We start from the raw sequence: 17,902 nt of genomic DNA, 5'->3' as shown, positions 1-17,902 counted from the left end.
CAGCCTGTCCAGCCTCAATTAAACTATATCGCATTTAGTTATAATATAAACATTTTATGTGCTTGAAAAGACTCTTTGAGTAGCTGTTTGTTTGACGAATGACAACCTCTACTAATGTAAACAAATGGCAGCACACATCGGAGGAATCGCATTTGATGTATTGACTGTGCGTATAAGAGCTGTAAACGTTGCTGTAAAATCATGGTACTTTGGTGACTAGTTGGATGGATGTATATAAAATGAACTTATTATGTGGTTTAAAAGACTGTATGAGTAACTGTTTGAGCGAATATAAATGACAGGCGCTTTACCAGCTTAGCCTGTGTCGGCGCAAAAGCCGTTTTGAAACTGGCAGCTTGTAACGTAACTGGCTGTTGCAGAAACAAATATGTGTGACGCTACTCTGCGGGGCCCAGTTATTAACCATCACAAATGTGTGATGGTACGAATGAAAGGGTGTAGAGCCGAGGAGGGCGGGGCCGGGCTGGAATGACGCACGCCCGGTCCCCAATCAGCCTGATGGGGCGCGTGAGGGATAAAGGCGGATGGGGATGACAGTTCGAGAGAGAGAGAATTACAGGCAGCTGTGCTGTGTGTGTTTATGGTTGTGTGTTTTTGTTTAACTTTATTCATTAAATTATTATTTAAGTCGTCAAACCGGTTCTCGCCTCCTCCTTTCCACTGAACCCCCTTACAAAGGGTTAATACAATATGCATTCCTGTTAACTGTTTTTAATCATTAACAACTAAAAATACTACACACTTTTGGTGTCACTCTGTGGACATTTCACCTGGAAACAAGCTCACGTGCTCATACATTCAACAAAGCTTCCAGCTTTGCTTCAGCCACTGGGAGCAGTTATTCGAATTTCGTTAAACACAGACCGATTTCAGCTGAAGAACCTTCAACCTACTGTTGCCTAATTCACAGTGTGATCAGTTTGAAAGTAAAAAATCCCCTGCAGCCTGTCCAGCCTCAATTAAACTATATCGCATTTAGTTACTTTTTTACAGTAAATATTACAGTGTATCTTACATATATAGTAGGCCTACAAATAAAAGGATATTTTGATTGGTCAGTGGGATGTCTTTGTTATGCAGATCTGGTAACCCTGGTGTCTGGGAAACCTGTTTGGAAATGAAAATGGCAAATGCAGTTCGGTTCTGCTAACGGCAAAGAAATTACACACTGTGGCTTAAACACAAATATTATTCAAGTGTGCCATGCAAGGGCAAAATTATGCTGGTAAGGTGAAGAGATACAGAAATGGGATTGATTGTTAAGGTGTGGGAAATGGAGTGGAGCAAAATGTTACAGTGTTTTTTCCTCTCCAAGCATAAAAGAAATGCTCTCATTACAGCTGAAGGTCAATGTTTCTGAACTGCCTCACAGATAAGATAGATAGATGGATGGATGGATGGATGGATGGATGGTTGGAGGGATGGATGGATGGATGGATGGATAGATAGATAGATAGATAGATAGATAGATAGATAGATAGATAGATAGATAGATAGATCTATCGTTCATGTACAAAAGTTAAAGGACTTCATATATTATGCCGATCACAACCACGTCACATCTGACCGAAACAGACATAACAAACAATCCCATTCAGACAAGACGTGATCACTCCAATCGCTTTGTTCTACAAAGAGTTAAAAAGGAGGAGCGAGCGTTAATGTCAGTTTGTTTGGAGGACCGTTATTCTCAATTTGAAATAGTTCTCGTGACAGCAGCAGCCCAGAGCGGAGTGTTTCATGACGCGCTCGCGTGAATTATCATCTATCCATTAACCATCGCTCGCATCACGATCTCGAGGAGTGACGCGGAACACGGAGCGCTTTCCGTTTATCCAGGTAAACATTAGTGAACACTCTGCGGTTCAAGTCTGTCATTAACAACGTGTGCCACTGACAACTCGAGCAACTTTATTTGGATTAAGACACGTCCCGGGCATTAAAATGGTGTCATGCGTCTGAAAATGAACTCATCGTGACTGGAAGACGCGCACCAAGTAAGTATTTATTTATAAACTTGATAAATTGATTATTAAACAGCAAATATCAATGGTCACTTATGCGTAATCAAATATTCTCCGTTGCTGTTGTTTGTTGCTGCAGAGGTAGGTAGACCACAGGTCACGTTTATGAACATTGAATATTGTATTTTGCTCTTCATAATATATAATATGCTGTTTATCTGCCATTACCTGTTGCGCGCATTTCCCCCACAAATAGGCTATCATCTGCCTGTGAGGCACGACCTCACTGTTCATTAATAACAGGATGTACTTATTAATATTTATGAATTGATTGATTCATTCATGTATGCCCTTTTATACATAAAAACATAAAGACAGCATTTTCCAATTTAGCAACTTAGAAACCTTAATATTCCAGGTTCAATACAAGTTATGCTCAATCAACAGCATTTGTGGCCAAATTTTGATTAGCATGAAAATTAATTTCGACTTGTCTCTCTTTTTCTTTTAAACAAAAGGGGCAAAAATCATGGTTACAGTTAGACACCTACAATGGAAGTGAATGGGGCCAATCATTAAATGTTAAAATACTCACTGTTTAATAAGTATAGCCACAAGACAAACAATATGTGTTAATATGATTTTAATGTGATAAAATCGCTTACTAATCTTTTCTGTGTAAAGTTATAAACAGTTTTACAACATTGTTGCCATGACGACGTAAAGCCGTAAACCCTAAAACCCTGAAATGACCATAAAAACAATGATTTAAACCACTTTACAGCGCAAATAATACATGAGTTTAACAGAAGATGTAATGTAAGTGCTTTTATAAACTTTTAAGCTTCACATTTTTGCCTTTAAACCCTCCAAAATTTGGCCCCATTCACTTCCATTGTAAGTGCCTCACTGTAACCTCGATTCTTGCTTTTGTTTTTTTTTTTTTTTTTTTTTTTTTTAAGAAAAGGAGGGACAAGTGTAAATTATTTTTTTGTGGTAATCAACATTATGCCACAAAAAATGTTGATTAAGCTTAACGTGTATTGAACCCAGAATATTCCTTTAATAAAGCCACCTTAAAACTCTTTATGTTGTTTTAATCTTATTTCATATGTAATATTCTGGATTAAAGGTATGTGATGAAAAAGTTTATGCTGTTCATATATCATAATAATGCATTTATGTATTACTGTGAATGAAGTTGTGTTAATAGGGGACATCACTGAGGCTAGGCAAAGTCACATTTACTCGGTTAAGTAAGAGGTGATGACAGCCTCCGGCTCATTCAAACAATGAGTATTTAATAGAGCTCTCGGATCATCAACATAATTCTGCAAGTTCAGTGTAAAGCAGCTCTGGTAGTTCATGAGAGATAATCTATATGTCCTCCAATGATGAATAACTGATCAGTTTTAAGTCAGTATGTAGAATCAATCAGAAATGGATAATCAGCACCAAGGAGAAAAGGCCATAAGCAGGACAAAGATTAAATCTGCTTTCTCAAGGTCACCGAGATGTGAATATCTTTCATCTTTCATCAAAGTGCATAGGAGAGGAAGTTGTCACTGTTGAATTTGAACTGTGAATGAGTGCAAAGCAGAAGTGGTTATATAACCTGTCTTAATCATAGTGGTAATGGCATATTTATTTGTCTGCTGTTGAGAGCTATCATTAAACAGCCGACAGTTGAAAGCCATCATTAATGGTCAAGCAGTGGATGTCTGAAAATACTTTAGTGAATGAAGGCTCATTCTGTTGACATCATTTCCTCACAATCTGTGTTTTGTGTATTTATGGAGAGCTTTGTGTACTCTCACTCTCATGATGCACGAAACTAATACTTACCCCCTAAAGTCATTGTGCGAGTTGTGCTTGAACAGCTGAGGTTAATTATGAAATGGGCCATTGTGTGTGAAATGTTAAGGGTCTGTGTTTTGAAAATATGACAAGTTTATAACTTATGACGTTTGTCCCCTTCTGTGTTCTTTCCCTTTGTCGTGACTGCCGATGTCCTCTGGAGATCTAAAGAGCCCGAATCTGCTCAGCTGAGGATCACAACACGGGGGAGACCCAGGCACTGCGAGAAGTTAGCATTCCCTCATTGCACCAGCTGTCGGGAAAAGAGCATCTGCAGACATTCATTTCTTCTTGAGAATGGCTCTGTGAGACCTTCGGAAAGTGCCTACTCGCTTTCACTTTTCCATTATACTGAACATTTGGCATTTTTGTGGAAAGAGCTACACAGGATAGTTGTTCAAGAGTGAAACCAGGTCACTTTCATTGACCTCTGGTCAGTGGGAAACCTTTCCATTGGTTAGTTTTGAGAAAATGAACTCAGCTAACTCTTGGATAGACTCTATATGGGTTTTTAACAACGGGATTCTTAGAAATAGGATAGCTATGACATGTTTGTTTGCTTTGAGACTTAGTGAGTGAACTCTACCACAGCGAAACAACCAGCAGGTCTCCGTAAGACTTTTACACTGGATCCTGGAGGGCCCGAGCTTCATCAAGGTTATCATCATGGTGATGTCGCAGGGCACCTACACGTTTTTGGTGTGTTTTGCCGGCTTCTGGCTGATCTGGGCGCTCATTGTCATGCTTTGCTGCTTTTGCAGCTTCGCTCAACGCAAACTGAAGCGCCGGCGTGAAGAGAGACTGAGGGAACAGTGCCTGCGAGCACTGGAGATGGAGCCTTTTGAGTGTACAGGTGGTGGTTACCCCATCAGAGAGCCCCCCCAGTTCTGCCCAGCATTTGAAATGATGCCCCCACAGTTGCCTGTTACCCACACTCTCCCTCAAGCAAACTGGACTGTCTCTGAAGGTAGGACTTTGTAACCAGTTCTTCATTAGAACATTTTTCTGTTTAATCAGAGGCATGCATACCATTAGAGTTGAGGGGGCATTTGTCCTCTCAATTACTGATTTGAAGAGAATCATTATTTCATAATTTCATAATATTCACTAGCGCCACTGAACGGAATTGCAAAAATAAACAACGTTTTCAAAACAGCTTTCTGAATACGGCCCTCGTCTGCTATTGTTCAAACCATCAGATAGTCCCGCCTCCAACTCACGCCATTGGTTGAGTAACATTGTTGAGGCGGGTCAATGCGGGGTCACTCAAAATAAAACACTGGAATTTTACAGTGCTACAGAGACACAGTGTTTACAGTGTCCGAGAAAATTAACCTATCCATGTCTTGCTTATATTTGTCTCTGCATATTAAGCTGAGATAAAATAAAATATTTTAACACTTAAAAAGTTGCATACTTCAGCTTCAACAAAATCAAGATGGAAGTTTTGTGACTTTTAGTCCATGTCTGTTAGCTATTGCACTCCTAAAAATTTTGACAAAAAATACACTTTCAGCAGATATATTTTAAATGTAGAGTATTTCTCTTCTGGAGAAATGAACCATAAACATTGATGCCTCAAAGAAAGAGGAGCCCTTCAATATGCCCCACCTAGGGATGGGAATCAAAAGGAACAGTTCCGCTTACTCTTAACGATTTTGATCCCTTAATGGTTCCATTAACGATTAACAACTTTTTAATGAATATATTTTATTCATTCAGTCATTTATATAAAATACCACAAATGACAAAAAAATTCATAATGTAAATCTTTAACTACACTGCGGCATATCAACAACCATTTAATAATTACACTGAAGTCTCACAAGCCATAAGTACATGTATAGTAATAACTTTTGGTTTATTTTGAGTTGGACATGACAAAATGAATGGTTTGTGATTCAGTAAGTACTTGGACGTATCGGAATTGGACTGCACTGTTCAAGCTGTATGTTGTGCACTGTAAACTTAAAAGAACCGTCTAAAAAGTAGTCATTCTTGCGGGAATGGGACCAAACTAGTCATGCTGTTGATTTACTAGTGGTGTTGCAGTGCCGCTCAATTGTAATGCAGGAAAAACGGTTTTAAAACATGGAACCGGTTCTTGGTTCCCAACAATAGTCCAGCCCTCAACATTCGCATATGCAACCAAATTTTGTGCTATGCGACTAAAAATATCTGTTATTAGAGTGTATTTTTGTCCTTCTTCTAACAACACTAATATATTTAAAAGATAGTTTCCCTTTCATGGTCATTATGGATGAAAGATATTACAAAAACTGTGACGAGTAGTTGCTGAGATGAGACGGGGGATCTAATTGCAGGCTTTTAATGAAGGTGATGAAAGCGAAACAAACAAACGTGAACTCAAATAACAACAAACAAGAGCTGACAAAGAGGGAACAAAACTAGAGGGTATTTATACGCTCTAATGAGGGAATGGAAAACAGGTGAGAACAATGGGGAACAGATGGCAGTGATGAGGGCAGTGCATTATGGGAAATGTAGTCTGGGGGAAACAGAAGACAGAGGACAAAAACCACTTCAAAATAAGAGTCCTTGGAAACACGAGGGAAACACACTGTGACAACAACATCTCTTTTAAAGAGAAAATAAGGATTGACTTCATAGTTTTACACTTGTGCTCATCTTCTAAAGACTTGAAAGACTTCAGAAGACATGACAACATTTCTGGTAAGGGACCATAGTGAGCAACAATGCTCCCTGGTTTTTACATTGCATTGTGGGAGATTTTAGGTAGCGAACGTTTCAGTGCCCTGGAGCAATTTGGCGATTGGGACAGCACTAGAAATGGCCGACTCCCTGATCAGTGCCCTGACTACTGAACTAGGGAGCTTATTGAAATGCACCCGCAGTTGTGAAGTGGCGAAGAAGAACTTTAGCACTGAGATTTTCACTGCATGCTGTCTCATTAGGGTGCACTCTAAGGAAATGTACCTTATTTGGGTGAAGTGGGTCCTGAGTTGTCGTGGATCGCAGTGTCGCCATCCCATTAGTTATAATATGCCATAGTTGCACTTACATTGCATTTAACGACGTCAACTCTGATTTTCCTTAAGTTTTTCCACAGACTGTTTTCACAACATTCTCCATTTTACAGCATGGCTACAGTCCAGTGTAACAAAATGTAGTAAGTGTAATAAATGTGTAAACATATAAATATTTAAAGGGGCAATCATACATTATTAAATATTTTAGCTTCAACAAACACTGTAAATATTGAAGAATTTAACAAATAGGCTCTTGCAGCTTCTATGCAGTGGTTTGGTAAAAAAAACCTGTGTGAAGCCTTGCCCCAATTTTTTGTTTTTTGTTTTTTTTACAAAGTACTTTTGATGTAGTGGCATCATCATTATAATTGCAATTTCATGACATCATTTAAATTGATAGAATGATCAGTTGCATTATGCTTACATATTGTCAAAAGTCTGGCAAGTAAAAACTAAATTTAATAGCCAACAGCCAGTCCTTTCTCCAGCGTGTCCATAGAGGGTTGATACAGTAGTTCCACCTCAACTTTCTGTTTCAACATTCATGATGTTTTACAACATTAAGCACCCATCATTTCTCTTTAGAAAATGTAAACATTTATGTAGTTAGATTTACAATCTTTTAAAATAAAGATTAGCATAATCTAATAACTAAATGGCAAAGGCTACACCTTTTTTACCCTTTCAAGTAACAAACATGTTGTGTTTAATCACTGTTAACCAATGCCCCAAAGATCAGCCTTTCCATGCAAGCTGCACCACCGAAAAACTCCACACCTCACACAGTGCTGGCAGTCCGCATTCTTTCATGTGTGACATGGTAACAGTGAGCCTTCTGTGGGTGTCGTGTAGGCAGAAGAGTACAGGAGACAGCTAGCAGCAGCGAGAGTCCGGCTAATCATCTGCTCTTGCAGACAGGCAGACTGCCAGAGATGGAGAATCCCTGGACATGGGCAAAGAATGTGCCTTTAAACCTGTGCCAAACACACAGGACGGATGGCCACACATTAAAACAAGGCCTGAGTAATAAGTCAGCTCTTAAAAGGGTAAGAGTCAGAAAGAATTTAGCTCTTAAAGGGACTCTGTATCACTTTACAACAACAGGCTCATTATATCCTTTATGAAGCCTTTGGTACCATATGAAAAAATTGCCTTTGATATGATCATAGTTCTGAAGTCTAACACATTTTTGAATGCAATGCACATTTTATATATATTCAGTATATATTTTTTAAAATACTGTAGTTGAACATTCTCCTCCAAGAACACAAAGTTTTACAAGAAGTCTTGTATCTTGACTTTAGACTTTAAAAATGTTGAGGGATACACTGCCCTATTAACAAAAACAAACAACTCAAAATATTTCATATTAAGTACATTTTCATCGAAATCTGTAAAAGAGTATTAATATAAGCACAGCACTTAAAAATGCACAATATGCCATATAATCCAAGATTTGCAACAACATACTATAATAGCTCATATTCCATTTACCATGCTTGACATTGAGGCTTATTTGAAATGGTACCCTCACCATTTCAAACCAGCCTCTACAATGATATTAAAACTGCTGTCTAGGGATTTTTGTAATGAGGAAAAGTGTTTATGAATAGAATCCAGTCTAGTCACCAGTGAGGACTTTCAAATGACCTCTCTGTCATATAATCCTTTCATTTGATGACATCACCCATGGATACTATGGTGGGAAGTGGGTGACCCTTTCTGTAATGATTAAGTTTGACGTGTGTCTGATCACAATTGGCCACTGCATAAGTTTATATCTAAATTCTGGTAGATTAATTAAATATAGCAGTTAAAGATGGTGTTATAAGCAGATCTGAACACCTTCCCTGTCATGTTTTATGATGTTGAAGACTTCTTATAGTTCATCAATTTTGCTCATACTGTACTTAGTGATACAGATTTGAACAAACTCTAAGTATTATACTTCAACTACAGCTTCAGGACCCAAGCCCCATTTAGAGACATATCACACTGTAAATTCAGCAACAGGAGATTTAAAGTTCTGCTGCTGAAATCAGTCTGTGTTTGCCAAAATTCGATTTAATGCCCCCAGCGACTGTAGCTAGAAGTGTTGTTGAACAGTTTCCGGGTGAAATGTCCACAGGGTGGCGCCAAAAGCTAGATTTAGTTGTAAATGATGTAATACAGTCAACAAGAATGCATATGTTATCAACCCTACCCTCTAACCTAAATCCCATCCCAAAACCTAATTGTCAGTGGAGTAAAAATGTAATTTTAGAGCGAAAACGCAACCTCCGAATCGTGCTCATCATTGTGACACAATTACTTTGTAATTTCCACAGGACCCGAACCCTTGTCTCGGAGCGAACGTGATTGCTTCCAATCACCAGAATCCATGTCTCACATGACTCATTATCATTAGTGCCATAAGGAAAGATAAACACGTGTGAAATGGTGCAAAAATGTCTGATGGGAGATGGTGCTTGTCAGTAATTCGGCAAAGGGGTTTCAGTGTACATGAACATTCAGAAGTAGCATGTTGATTTCCCATGTGATCATGTTGCTAGGGACCAAAAATATTATAAAGATGTGTAATGGGCTCTTTTTACTTGTGCTAGTACGTCTAAATTTTGAATGTCACAAAATCACAAAATATGATATTGTGTTTGTGATATCATATGATGTATTAAAATGATATTATGAAATTTGTTGAGGATTTTATGATGAACCGGGGATGGGGGTACTGGGTTTCACTCATGTGGGGCAGTTTAGGGGTGTCGTTTGTTTTGACTTGGGCCTTTAAAGCCACCTTTTCACAGTCTCCGACATTCACAAATGACTGTCGTATTTCTCCCCCTAGTTGCAGTCATGATGAACTGTCAATTTGCTCGCAATGGATGCCATTCATTGAGGGAGAAGCTACCAACGGTTTGACAGCAAACCTCAGAATGATGTAACTGTGTGTGATTTTTGTTGTACAGATTGATGAATTCAATGAAATTAATATTCACTAATTTATTATTATTATTATTATTATTTGTTATTTATATTGTTTTTTAGTAATTACTGTAATTAAAAAATCTTTTGTGATATATTTGCAACATAGATGATTATTTCTGACTTCTACATTCATAATCGTCCAATATACAGAAGTAGCAGGTGTTCAGAAAAAATTTAGGACAAAATTTATTGATATTTCTTACTTCGCACTCATAGTTTTGAATGAATACATCACGTCCGGTCGGGCAGTCACATGTAGTCTAGTCACACAAGTTGAAATATTTCAGCGCTGCTGAAGCTCAAAATGGATCAGAAAATGTCACATCCGGAGATGGTGGGAATCCCATGCAGCCCCCGGGCGCCTCTCCATTGGAAATGAATGACCTCCGGTCTATCGTCTGCCGTTTGTCGGATGCAGTTAAAAGGTAGCAACCAACCAGAACACCCTTTACATAATGGCAGTGAGTTTTGCATGTGCAAGCACTAACCCCAATCTCTTCAGAAGATGTAAAAAATCTTGTTTACTAAGCAAGTTTGGTTTGCAAATGAAGAACACAACTGAGCTACACATTCATTTAAAAAATAAAATAAAAATCCTACATCCAATAAGCCAATAAGCAAAGTGCTGCCCAGAAGCACAGTTAGGCCCAAAGGCTCCAAGGGTACTTTTCCATTACCTTTCATCTTCCATTCTGGCAAAAGCACAGCTGCTAGGAAAAAACACTGCCAAGTCATCGCCAAACACATTCTTATCTCTGACCTCGATATGCTGGTATATCACTTTCCTTCACAGGAGAAAATCTATCCAGGCTTTCATCTAGGAGTCAGAGGTGACACTTGGAAGAAATAATAAAAGATCCACAGTTCTTCTGCCCCCCTGATAAAATATACTGAACCCTCATTTCTGTTGTTTTATGTCCTCCTCTAACTACTTGATTTTATACAGTGGTTGTTTATCTGATAAGAAGTTGATGTCTGCTTATTTTATATTATGTTTAATGATGTTCGAGTTGACTTGGAAAAAGAAATGTCCACATATCTTGGGAGGGAACCCAAGTCATTTGCAAAGCATTTATGCAAAGGACTTTGCACTAACCTTGCTTGAAAAACCATCTTAAGCTGTTAGCTGTGTTTTGGAACAAGGAGGATGGTCTAAACTGGTCAAAGCTGGTAGATAATTTTGTGGTCATACCCAGTGTAAGGTAGATTACTTCTGAAATTACGCATCTAAAATTGTAATCGGTACCATAATCTTTAAGATTATTCTTTTAAATGATCTAATCTGATTACTTTTGGATGACTTATTTTGTTAAATTGTGTAATAAATACCAATTTACACTCCTTTACACATTTTCATTAAACATTAGAAAATATGTTTATCCCCTTTGGTGATTCTTTGCCATGGTGCTTGGTCAACCAGCTAATGACCAGCTTGGACCAGCTAAAAACCACCTAACATGTTCCAAAACACAGTTACCATTTTAAGAAAGGGTAAAACTTTAAGTTTTTGGTGCATCTTGCAATATCTGTTTCACTTAAAGTTCCTCTGTGAACCATATGGTTTGTCTCAGCAGACACAGATGTCTTTGGAAAACCTCCTTGCTATGAAGAAGCCGTATTGATGGAGGACCCTCCGCCGCCTTACAGTGAGGTTCTGGCTGACCCAAGAGGAGGAACTTACACCAAACCATCAACCAGGTCCTCCAGGGAGCAACAGGAGTCTGAAACCAGCAAGATGGCCCCCATGACTGTGTTTTCCGAACGTGGCTCCTCCTCCCTCATACGACTACCTTTTGCCAGGCGCTGGGACTCGCTGGGACACCTTCTGTCCACCATGGACCTCAACCACAACAATCTGCCCGTAGAGCCTCAGGCCTCTGCCATTGCCACCATGCCTCGTGAAGGCCGGACTCACACAGACTTGGGTCTTCGGGGCCTCCACGGTCTGGATCAACACTATGGTTTGCCCACCGCCTTTCCCCTTCTGGGGCGCAGCACAGCAGTATGAACCCCACAAAAAAAGACCTGCAGACCACGTTCTCGCAAAGCTGAGTCATACGTGGTAAGACGTGTCTGAAAGAGGCTTTCCAGATTTTTTCGATTGCAGTTTTGGGGGCAGATTAATTTCAGGATGATTCAGCTTAGACTATCTATATTGTTTTCGTGAGAGAGGGGTTCACTGCAGATCCATCATCCTCTCTTTTCTCTCTCATCCTCCCTCTCTCGCACTCCGTGGCATCTTCGCCTGATGCAGAGCAGCAGCTATTATGTGAATGCTGTTGCCATGGCTCCCGAGAGCTGCCTGCAGCCCACCAATGCCTCGCCTTCACATCCTCTCTTTCTCCCTTTCTTCTCATCTGCGGCCCTCTGATATAATACAAGTGACATTTCAAACCCTGTCTTTGTAAATCAGGGTATAACATAATGCAGACACATAGCAAAGTAACAGTGGTTGGTCTGTACTGTAGCTACACAATGCTGCTCGACTATATCAATGTTTTTTTTATAAAACATGAAACAATACCTGGTTTTCGAGGTAAATGTTTCGAAAACTGATTTTTGTGTGAGTTCCTTTCTCTGGAGGTATTTTTAACTTTTTGGGGATTCAAAGCTTCAATGTAGTCATTCAAAAAATGTCTTCTAAAGGATTCGCTGAAGCTGCGTTAAGAATTACATAAAAAAATAAATAAAAAAAACATCTGTAGTCTCCATTGGAGGAAGATGACTCCCACAGTTTTTAATTCATTAGTCCATGCAGGTACATTGAGAGACGGATTTTTTTTTTTTTTTCATGTGATTAGTACAATCCTTTTTTCTTTTTTAGCATTTTCAGAATCTCTGTATGAATGATGACTTTTTGTAAAGCATTAAATCAGTCCTCCTAAAGTGCTCCTCAAATTGATGATAGGGCCTTATAGTGACCAACGAATGGGAATCCAGAATTTTGTAACGTTTTCATTCTGCACATGTTGCCATTTTTACACCCTGCTGTTGTTGCAGCCACACCATTTGAGATTTACAGCGTATTCACACTGGTGCTTGTCCTAGTTAGACAAACTGAATCCACTTTGGTAGTGCAGCGTGTTTTTCCTCAATGTGGTGACTGCTGCATTGTGAAAAGGCTTGATTTATTTTTTTTTCTTTTATCACCATCATTTCCTATTATGTTTCCATGCCCTTAAACAACTCTACCTCAATTCATCTAATGGCTGTCTTTGTCAGCTTACCGGCACATAACACTGCTTTCATGCATGTACTGGATGCTTTCAAATGACATTTGATTAAAATAAGCTCCATTTTGGAAATATGAAAAGCAATTGTGGCATAAATTCAACATAATGTCTTTACAACATCACAGTGACATCTTTGGTTCATGACAATGAAATGCTTAGTTTTTTTTAAAACTGGGCAGCCATTACTAGACTGCCCAAAAATAACAAAAGCATAAAGGAATCATATTTCTCACATTATGAAAATCTTCTCTTTTGTTGTGCCTGCTCATCTTAAAAGGTGTAGGCATTGTTCCCTTCTTTATAATAACCTGTGCAAACGTATGTATTGCAATTACATTAAGTTATATAATGATATAGAAAAATATTATTTTGATATTAGTGTATGGTGACTGAGGCCACCATTCTGTCTATCCCTTTAAAGAAATATTCCATGATTAATACAAGGTAAACTCAATCCACAGCATTTGTGGCACTTACAATGGAAGTGAATGGAGACAATGCATAAACGTTAAAATACTCACTGTTTCAAAAGTATAGCCACAAGACATAAACAATATGGTGGTTAACATGATTTTAGTGTGCTAAAATTGCTTACTAACCTTATATCCAATTTTACAACTTCATTGCCAAAATGATGTAACACTAAGTAATGACCGTAAAACTGATGATTTAAACCACTTTAAAACTTTAAAAGTTTTAACAGAAGAATGAATGTAAGTGCTTTCATAAAATTGTAAGCTTCACATTTCTGCTTTTAAACCCTCTGAAATTAATTTTGTAGTAATGTTTGTGCCACAAATGCTGTCGATTGAGCTTAACTTGTACTGAACCTGGAATATTCCTTTAAGAAAAAGAACACCTTGCTGACCAATTCAAGGCTGAAGTATGCCCTCCTCTGTTTTAAATAAAGATCGAGAATGTCCAATGGATTAAATGGCCAAATGTTGATCAATTCAGGGGAAATATTATTTTTTTTGCACAGACTATCAATGACTATCAAGACAATCAGTGGAAAAATGTATTAGCTTTGCAAAATCACTGCACCTTAATTTACAATCATCTTTGTTTCCATAGTACACTAATGCAGCGATTCAAAATGCGCCTATGGCCCAAAAATAATTTCACTTTAAAATGTGTCTATGTGAAGGGTTTGAGGGGTCTTTTTGGAGAGTGGGTTAGTAAATACAATGATTATCTTGTCTCATTTTTAAATTTAGCTTTTTAAAATTATGTTACATCACGAGAGGCAAAAGACAGAGATGTAAACTGTCATCTGTCTGCCAGCAATGTGTTGCTATGCGACCGAAACAGAGCCGTGTGAATCTGTTTACATAGATGAAGTGAACAGTTATATCACTCTGCTGGGTACACAGTCTCCTCACATCCACCATGATAAGTGGATGTGGTCTGCAAATGAGCATATATGATACATATTATGTACCAAAGGTACCACACTTGTGCCATTTACAATGAAAGCCGTTATCATTTTAGGCTGACTACTTTTTTGTGAGTACTGTATATTTGTTTGGATAAGATAGGAGCTATGAATATAGACTCCCAATTTTTCATTTCCAATTTAAAATCCAGATTATTTTCAATCTAGATAACTAATATTCTTTCTTCATCACATGAACTGTGAATGGCAAACTGAAAGTTTACCATGCAATGTCCATGTAGCATGCAAAAATGTGCTTGTGAGTGTGGACACACAATAATTGGAGCTATGTACTATTTTTTAGCTGCTAAGTATTTCCATGATTATGTAAGAATTTTTTATTTTTTAAATACAGTATATACAATACATGGACTGGGCCAATGAATGCCAGTAAACTCAATTCTCATTAATAAAACTGAGGTGCAACTGTTGCGATAATGTTTGAGCTTTTCTAATTGTCCATTTTTGTTCCACACCATGTCCTAACCAATCAAATAATCTGTCTGTTTACACTAAAGGTGAAAATGCAGTACTGATGCGACAAAATCACAGCCAGTCAGAATGTACCTGATGTTTAATATACAGTTATGTGGAGTGGGAGTTTGGACCAAAGAGATTTCTCTGTGGGTGGGTCTACCCAGTGCAAAGCTACATTAAAAAAACAAAAAAAAAAACAAGATACTGACAAAATGCCACTTGTCGTGGTTGGTTAAAAATTTTGGAAATATAGACATTGCTATTTATTTCTTTTGAGTTGAAAAACAAAATTTGTCTTAAAGTGTTTTAGAAAGTAACTTACTGTCTTAACTAATTACTTAAACTTACTAAAAGTAAATAGTAATGTGATAACTTTTTATATTAAGTAATCAGTAGAGTAACCTAAATTACTATTTTTGAGAAGTAATCAGCAATTTGTAACAGATTAGTTCTTTTGAGTAACTTACCCAACATGAAGGAAAAGTACACCAAGTTTTTGGAAGGTTTTTACAGTCTTTTATTAACATACATAAGCACATAGCATGTCACAAAAGATATTGTGCTTGTTTCAAAAACAGCATGTGAGAAGCGGACGGAAAAAGGAAGAGATAGAAAAAAAAATGTAATTAAAAAAAGAGAACTTTCAGGAGATGCTAAGCCTTGCTTCAGGGGCAAAGACGAAATTACTGTAGTAGAACAGTAGTAGTAGTAGTAATAGTAGTAGTAGTAGTCTCCTAGTAGTTTGAGGGAGAAAGAGAATAATAATCACTACTAAGGAGGTTGGAGGGTGAACAAGAGTACACTGAAGTCATTTCAAAAAGGGCAAAGTTACTGTTAAAGATGCGGGTTACCTCCCATCGAAAATCACCAGCTTTAAAACTGAGCAACCTTGTTTTCGCTCTCACGAAACGTTTTAAGAAACCCAATCCAAATGTAAGTTTTTCAGGGGCAGGTGAATCAATACATATTAGTGATTGTAGTACATATTACATTGAGCACAAACTTAGAGCTATTTACAGAACAATACTATATTGGTTTCGTCTTATTGCTCGCTTACTCCACTCAGCATTTTTGTGATAAATTATTTGTAACATAAAATTAAGGTGTATTAATGACTGTAAATATCAGACTGAGGAAGACAGTAGGTGGTGATAACTTAGTGGTAAAGGATGTGGTCAGGTAAAACAAAGTGTACTGGTTGAGTCAATGGAGAGTCACCATTGTGCCCTTGAGCAAGCTGCTCAACCCCTAGGAGACCTCTAGAGGATCCCTGCTATTATCTTTGAGTGAAAAATGTTTTCTAAGTTTCATGTCATTTTCAAATCCAAATTTCATTCGAAGGTTGTAATATTTTGAGGTCCATAAAAACATATTATAAATTGCTTTCGCTGAAGATAATCATTGAATAACCCCTAAGGTCACATCACTCTAGACATTTAAGTCCCGGATAGATTGTGATTAATCCACTGTTAACTAGCAACAGCACATACAAAAGATTATGATGGTCATATTAATATTATAATTAAATTATGTGGGTTACATTGGCTTGGAATGCGTGTGATTATAAGAAGTTTCCTTCATGATGGGACTCACTCTACTTTGGACTGTGTAATTAATCTAAAAACAATACTCAAAACATACTCTATGCAATTACACAAATGCATCTATCTACGCAAGTCTGATTTTATGCATTGCTGCATACTGAAATGTGTCCTAATACGATTCGTAACACAACGCAAGCATTGTATTCTCAGCCTTGCCACATGGGGCGCTATAGCAGGCATTATCGTAAACAGTCTTCTGAAGGAAACAAGTGACCGTAGAAGGTCAACCACTGTCATGACAGTGCAGCAGTTCGAAGGGAATCTTACCGAGAAAGCTGGTTAAAGTTAAACTGTTGACATGTTTATAGCTAGTTATTTGAATAATAACCAGTCCCAAATGGAATCTGCAGACATTTTCCTCATTTTCTGCACTGATTTGAAATCTGTGGAATTCTGTGGAAGGGATTTAAACATAGTAAAATGTTTTAAATGGATCTGAGAATACTATACCCTTATTAAAAGCTTATTATATCATGAAATTATGCACAGAACTTTTACGAATGACAGATGTCGCTTTTCTGCGGAGTTCTGCATACAAATAAGTTTATCTAAAGTGATACAAATGAGAAATCTTCTAAAAATCTAGTTTAAAACACGTGTCAAGTTCATAGAAATGTAATATTTAAGTCCTTTTGGTTTTACAAAATTCTTGAAAAACATCAATCATAGCATTTTCTAACAAAAGAAAAGTTAATAAATTGATTTGATGGCTTTAAAAATGTCATGTGGTGTAACCATCAAGTAAAAGATATTGAAATACTTTCCTTGCATCTTGAATACATGAGAGTGCATGCAACTTCATTCATTTAAAAAAAAGGTGAAAAAACATTTATTTTTTTACAAATGTCAGGATTTTTTAATTTAAAAATAAAGTTTTCTCAGGGTTACTCCAAATGACTTGAACAAAAATGTGAATTTTCATAAAATGTTATATGACAAAATAATGTTGTTTTTTTTACTTTACAGTCTTTAAGGTCTAAAGGGTCCATCTCTGTTTTATGTTTTTTGTCACATGACAACAATATGGCTACCTACATGTTTGTTACACCACATTACTTTTATTTTGTGGACAAAAGTTTTTCAAATATTAATCATGTTTTATTTATAGCTTATTAAAAAAAAGAGAAAAAAAATCAACAAAAGATTATTGTGCACTACACATGACATTTCTTTATTTTATTATTATTATTATTATAAGAATTTCCGCTTTTATTGAGACTTTTATTTTAAGATTTTTTATTTGTTATTTTGTTTGGTCTCTGGGCAGTTACACCACATGTCATTTTTTACTTCAAGTCCCAGAAACAAATACCAA

At 37.3% G+C, this 17,902-nt stretch overlaps 1 protein-coding gene across 2 annotated transcripts; it reads left to right on the top strand.

Annotated features, from left to right (window-relative positions):
- The first annotated feature begins 1,742 nt into the window (after nucleotides 1–1,742).
- LOC127429019 (proline-rich protein 7-like) lies at nucleotides 1,743–17,775 on the top strand. 2 transcript variants are annotated; one of them, XM_051677750.1, is made up of 3 exons: nucleotides 1,743–2,018; nucleotides 4,006–4,809; nucleotides 11,413–17,775. In XM_051677750.1, exons 2-3 carry the CDS (start codon nucleotides 4,509–4,511, stop codon nucleotides 11,844–11,846), a joined length of 735 nt encoding a protein of 244 aa, XP_051533710.1. In that variant the 5' UTR covers nucleotides 1,743–2,018; nucleotides 4,006–4,508; the 3' UTR covers nucleotides 11,847–17,775. The 2 variants fall into 2 exon arrangements, with proteins under 2 accessions (XP_051533710.1, XP_051533709.1); XM_051677749.1 differs by having other exon boundaries at nucleotides 11,410–17,775.
- The last annotated feature ends 127 nt before the right edge of the window (nucleotides 17,776–17,902 follow it).

Source organism: Myxocyprinus asiaticus, chromosome 38 (assembly GCF_019703515.2).
Source record: "Myxocyprinus asiaticus isolate MX2 ecotype Aquarium Trade chromosome 38, UBuf_Myxa_2, whole genome shotgun sequence".
In the NCBI taxonomy this organism is placed as follows: Eukaryota; Metazoa; Chordata; class Actinopteri; order Cypriniformes; family Catostomidae; genus Myxocyprinus; species Myxocyprinus asiaticus.
This window is presented reverse-complemented; position numbering and strand designations above follow the sequence as displayed.

Bases quoted from the DNA above. Each gene is read 5' to 3' on its own strand.
- LOC127429019 (XM_051677749.1), top strand. From the start codon at position 4,509: ATGGTGATGTCGCAGGGCACCTACACGTTTTTGGTGTGTTTTGCCGGC. The intron at 4,810-11,409 runs GTAGGACTTTGT...GGTTTGTCTCAG, and splicing joins AAACTGGACTGTCTCTGAAG to CAGACACAGATGTCTTTGGA.